Source organism: Myxine glutinosa, chromosome 2 (genome assembly GCF_964187855.1).
Source record: "Myxine glutinosa chromosome 2, kmMyxGlut1.1, whole genome shotgun sequence".
NCBI lineage: Eukaryota > Metazoa > Chordata > Myxini > Myxiniformes > Myxinidae > Myxine > Myxine glutinosa.
Genome location: NC_136262.1, coordinates 122427861 through 122433860, shown reverse-complemented (window position 1 = coordinate 122433860; position 6000 = coordinate 122427861). Strand labels below are relative to the sequence as shown.

The 6000-nt window shown below is 49.3% G+C and overlaps 1 protein-coding gene across 5 annotated transcripts in view; it reads right to left on the bottom strand.

Moving 5' to 3' along the window:
• Positions 1-293: 293 nt before the first annotated feature.
• PSMD9 (proteasome 26S subunit, non-ATPase 9) overlaps positions 294-6000 on the bottom strand; it is a 43693-nt gene continuing 37986 nt past the window's right edge. For all 5 annotated transcript variants that reach the window (XM_078771611.1, XM_078771609.1, XM_078771608.1 and 2 more), the window contains one exon: positions 294-590. In XM_078771611.1, coding sequence (XP_078627737.1) covers positions 563-590 — 28 coding nt within the window. In that variant the 3' untranslated portion in view covers positions 294-562. The remainder of the gene's footprint in view (positions 591-6000) is intronic.

Genomic DNA, 6000 nt, shown 5'->3' with positions numbered 1-6000 from the left:
ATGTAATAGCAATAAATCACCAAAGTCTCATGAATATTTAACACAGAGCCATTGGAGACCATTGGTTCTTTAACATACAGCAATGAAGGGTGACAACAGGACACCCGGCTTTAACGTCTGATGAATCGCCCCGTCTTCCAAACACAAATCGGACAATTTACAGTCGGGAATCAAACCCAGACTAGATAGTCCAAAGGTAAGTGAGCGACGCACCACAGCACAGTCTTGGGGGGAACAAATGCATAACTGAACCTCCCAGACATTTTATCAAAAACAATATGTATGAACAAAACTCGGAACACAAATTTACATTTTATTCAGAGAAAAGGTAAACAGTGTGCAGTGAATATATATCATTATAGAGATGTGAACTCAGACGGCTCTGTCTTAGTCATCCAGGACATTAACATGGCAGAGAAGTTTTCCATGTTCAAAAATACAAAATAAATAAATAAAGACAAATTGTACTTCCTTTACAATTGCATTCAAAATACATGTGCTTGTTAAAACATGCATCATATATTCTTCCGAGCAGGGTGTCCTGGAAAAGATGAAGAAACATTCATGTTTTGCATGGAAGCAGGATACACCTAGAAGAACAAAGGACACCGCACGAGAGCCGCACGAATCACCACCATTAAAGTAGAAAACACCAGAACAAGAACAAATGTGAACATTGTGGGGTCACTATCACAAAGTTTTACATAATTACCATACCACACATGGCTCCTGTAATGAAATGAATCGCACCAAGCCACGAAAAAAGCACTCCACATGCAGCTTCACAATAAAGCGCCCTGAGAAAAAGCGGCATGGTGGCCCCGCACCTCTAGCCATGAATGTGTACCCCGCCGGCTCCGTGCCGTGAACGAGCTCCCCAACCTGTGAAAAATCCCAGCAAAAAAGCTCCCCGTGAAAAAGCAACGGTGGCCCGGCACCTCGAGCCATGAATGTCTGCCCAGCCGGCCCTGACATATGAAAAAGCCCAGCAAAAAGTACACCGAGCCATGAAAAAGCCCAGCAAAAAAGGCCCCAGCCATGAAAAAGCCCGGCAAAAAAGTACCCCGAGCCGTGAAAAAGCCCAGTAAAAAAGTACCCCGAGCCGTGAAAAAGCCCAGTAAAAAAGTACCCTGAGCCGTGAAAAAGCCCAGTAAAAAAGTGCCCTGAGCCATGAAAAAGCCCGACAAAAAAGTACCCCGAGCCGTGAAAAAGCCCAGAAAAAAAGTGCCCTGAGCCATGAAAAAGCCCGGCAAAAAAGTACCCCGAGCCGTGAAAAAGCCCGGTAAAAAAGTGCCCTGAGCCATGAAAAAGCCCAGTAAAAAAGTACCCCGAGCCGTGAAAAAGGCCAGTAAAAAAGTGCCCTGAGCCATGAAAAAGCCCAGTAAAAAAGTACCCCGAGCCGTGAAAAAGGCCAGTAAAAAAGTGCCCTGGGCCATGAAAAAGCCCAGTAAAAAAGTGCCCCGAGCCATGAAAAAGCCCGGCAAAAAGTGCCCTGAGCCATGAAAAAGCCCGGCAAAAAAGTACCCCGAGCCGTGAAAAAGCCCAGTAAAAAAGTACCCCGAGCCGTGAAAAAGCCCAGTAAAAAAGTGCCCTGAGCCATGAAAAAGCCCAGTAAAAAAGTACCCCGAGCCATGAAAAATCCCAGTAAAACAAAAACAAGTAAGTCAGGAGACGACGATGGTTCACGAGCCAGCTATATTAAATGACAAAGGACGGACTATCAAGTCGTCACGATCACGTCACGTCATGTCACAAAGGACGGACAAGACGATCGTCACGATCATCGACGATTGATGCATCAAATCGGGACCATAATCAGTTATGAGGTTAGTTAGCTACACAATACCGAAAATTTGGTTCAATTCCGACAACTTTGAAAATTTGACCTTTGTGACCTTCAAAGGTCAAAGGTGGAAGATTCTGAAATTAGTTGGAAAACTTGTATTTCATGATGTATGTGATAATATAAGATCATGTACGACATTTCACCCTATCAGGAAGCGAACAATGTAATAAAACCATAAAAAAATCGAGTTTTCTAAATTTCGTGACCTTGTGACCTTGACCTTGGGGCGAAAATGAAAAATCGAGCTCCGTGGGGCTCGACACATGACATTGGCCTAACCAAATACCGAAACCCCTGTCAGATTCCACCAAACCCCTCGGGGAAGATGTAGCTTGAACTTGATTACCCCCTAAAAAGACATCTTTTTCGGGCATAGCTCCGCCCATAATGGGCGCAATACGCCCACTCCAGGCAGGACACAACGAGATCATATCAACCTCCCACCCAGGTTTCATCAAGATTGGATGATATTGTTGTGGATTTGAGAATTGTTGTGTTTTTTTGTATTGTTGTAAGTGTAATGAATTGTTGTAAATATCACCCTCCGTGTGTAAAGGTCAAAGGTCGTCCTCCTAGTTACTCCATATACATACACGTAGCCAATCATATACCCTCTTAAGTAGTTATCTCCTTATTCTATGTAGTTGAAGGCTCTGTTCCCACTAGTTGACACTGCATTGCACCAAATGACATAAGGTAACTCCCTTCCATTCCCAAAGCCCCCATTCCCAAAGCCTCCGTTGCCAACTGCATCGGGCGGTTTTCAGCATTTGCCGCCATTGGCCATGTGCTCCGTCTCGGGGAAGAAGGGCGTTGCCCTCCACTCGTCATGAGAAGGTGGAGCCCAGCGAGCCCCCACCAGCCAATCAGGGCTGGTGAGACACCATCACGGGCGTGGCGCGGCTTGATCGCGACGCGCCTTATAAAAGGGTGTGGGGAAGGATTACATGGAGAGATGCGTCAGAGAGAGAACCCGTCACACAGTGCCCCCACATCAGATGCGGCAGAGACAGCAGCTTGAACCAACGGAGCTTTGAATCCACCACGCAGCTTTGGGAACCATCGCAGCTTCGCGGCTTTGACGGCAGTTTCGACCGTGGCCGCGAAGGAACGGCGGCTGCTGAACGCGCCGATCGAGGAAAGGCGGCGGCTGCTCACTCCCGGCCCAACCGTGCTCCGGTTCCAGCTGAACCTTCCTCTCCCTCCAGCCATCCACCTCCTGCCATTCCTGTCATCATCCCCCGTGTAAGTGTGCTTGTAGTCTGTCTTTTGTCTCGTCCCTGGGTTTAAGTAAGACTGTTTATAGGTAAGCTAAATATTTGCACTGTGTCTTCTGGTTCTTCCATCCTTCTGTATTTATTTTATTATTCTTCCTCCTCCTTGGTTTCTTTTGAATTGTAAATAGTCGTAATAAATTATATTGGTGTTTCCTACTTTTGCCTTCTTCTTCTTCTTCTTCACATCCGTCGTTTTTGTGATTTCCCTCATTGAAAACCTGTGGCGTGATTTTGGCCAACGTTCAGGATCGGGTTCGTCTCTGCTAATGGTTCGTGCCGCGGTTGCTAGACCGCTCGGCAATTAACATCTGTCCGCGGTTACGAACGAGGTTGTGCACCTGCCTCTTCGGGGGTAGCTGTGCAACTTCAGGACTCACGTCGGTCAGTCAAAGACAAGGGGGTTGATCCCCCCTTGATAAGGGGAAGAAGGCCGACGGAGAGATCCGCAACAAATTGGTGTTGGGAGCGAGATTCGGACCTGAAGCGCGAATAGCGCGCTCAAAATTTTGAGTGGCCCAAAATTTTATTTTATAACATCCTAAATTTAAAATCGTGCCATGGATGGTCAAGGCGATCGGATGCCGGTGGGGGATTAGAAGAGGGGTTAGGGGTAACCCAGGACCAGAGGGAGGAAATGGAGGAGGACAGAAATGAGGATGTGGTTGAGGGGGTTTCAGGTACACGAGATGGCGCCCTCGCGCACGTGGTTGCAGCGGCACCAAATGTCGCCGCGCCCGTGACCGTAGCAGCGCCGCCAATGGACTGGGGCCTATTCATGCTGCAAATGCAGGCCTTCATGGAAGAGAACAGGGGGTTGGGAGGCCAATTGGGAGCAATGAGGGACGAAGCGCGGGGTACCAGTGAGCAATTGGGAGCAATGAGGGACGAAGCGCGGAGTACCAGTGAGCAATTGGGAGCAATGAGGGACGAAGCGTGGGGTACCAGTGAGCAATTGGGAGCAATGAGGGATGAAGCGCGGAGTACCAGTGAGCAATTGGGAGCAATGAGGGACGAAGCGCGGGGTACCAGTGAGCAATTAAGAGACGGGTTAAACAATATGAACAATAAATTTGAGGGGTTAGACAATAATTTTAAAGGGTTGAACAATAAATTTGAGGGTTTAGACAATAAATTTAAGGGGTTGGACAATAAATTTGAGGGGTTAGACAACGGGATAAAAGGGGTGAGGAATGGGTTAACGGGGCTAGAAGACAGGATGGAAGACAAATTGCGGGAAATAGGGGAGCAATCCGCCCGGGAAATTCAGCAGATGGGAGATCAGATAGAGCAGGTGAAAATCGGGTTAGAAACTAAATTGGATGCTCAAAGTAATGAATTGGAACAGATGAGGGCGGCATCTACCAAAGAGATGGGAGAAATGGGGGAGGAGATCAGACGAGGTGTGGGCGAGGATGTCTCGAGGGTACGCGAGGAGGTAAAGCGAGGTGAGGAGCGTATGGAGAAAGAGGTGAGAAAGGGGATGGCAAAGTTACAAGGGGGCATAGAGGGAGTTGACGCAGGGGGTGGGGCAGCTGACAGTGGGACAAAGGGAGTTGAAGGAACAGGTAAAAAAGAATACGGCTGTGATCGGGGGGTTAAAGGCGACGCAGAAAGAAATAAAAGAGGAACTTATAGCGACAAAGAGGGAATGTCAGATGGTACGTGAGGGGTTGACAAAGCGTTTGGACGAGGTGACAGACAGTGGAGATGAAGGACCGGGAGGTGAGGACGCATATAGAAACGGTCAAGGTGGCATTAGAGGAAGAGATCGAGGGGGCGCATCGGGAAATGAAGGAGGTAAAGGAGAAATTAGAGGAAGTGGAAGAGGGGGTGAGTGAAATTAAGAAGAGACGGAGGGACACTAAGAAGGAGGTAAAGGAGGAAGTGATGGAGTATGTGCAAGGTCTGTGCTCAAATCGTGATTGTGTGCTTGCTAACCAAATAAAGAGTTTGCAGGTGGCGGAGGAGGAACGGGGACAAGGTGCCAAGGTGAGTGGCGATATACTCAGAAATGTATATGGTGTGAGGGGAGATTCAGTCGGCTTGGGGGTTGGTGTAGACCCGGGTGTTCGTGAGGGACCAATGGTGAGGTGTATGACTGGTCCGGAGTGCATGGATAAAGGAGGTGTGCGAGGATGTCCAACTATGGGGTGTGTGAGGAAAAAGTGCGCGCCGAGGAGTGAGTGTGCTGTCGAGAGTGAGTTGGTCGTAGCGAGTGTGCGGGGGGGGCACATGGAAGCGCGGGATTGGGAGTGTTACGGAGGGTGTAACGGGAGAGTGTGCGCAAGATGTGCGAGAAAGGTGTGTAACAGAGGAGTGCATGCTTACAGAGTGCGCTGTCAAGAGTAAGGGTGAATGCGCGACCGAGTGTGGTGGTGAAAGCAGTGAGAGTGACACGGAGCACGAGTTGGTTGTAGCAGGTGAGAGAGGATGTACACCTGGAATGGAAGGATGCACACCTGGAATGGTCGAGCGCGTGTGGGAATGCACACTCGAGGTAGTAGTAAAGCACGTGATTGGGTGTGCAAGTGAGTGCACACCCGTGGTTGTCACCGGGGATGTGACCGAGGAGTGGGCGCAAAGAGGTGTGTTGGTGAGGTGTGTGAACGACGAGTGTGTGCAAAGGTGTGCGGTGGTCAGGTGTGTGACAAAGTCTGTGAGCGGAACAAGAACGAGTGCTGTGACAAAGTACGCGGGGTGTACGGGCAGCGTTGGAGCGCCGAGCTCGGTGAGTGTGAAAGGGGTCACGTATGCGTGTGAATCTGCAGGTGAAGCATCGACGTTAACCGGGTTAGCGGTTAGATCGACTTGTAGCCGAAGCGAGCCCTCGGTTCGTGCCGGGCGTTGTGCGCCACGGGAACCAGCGGCGATCGTAAC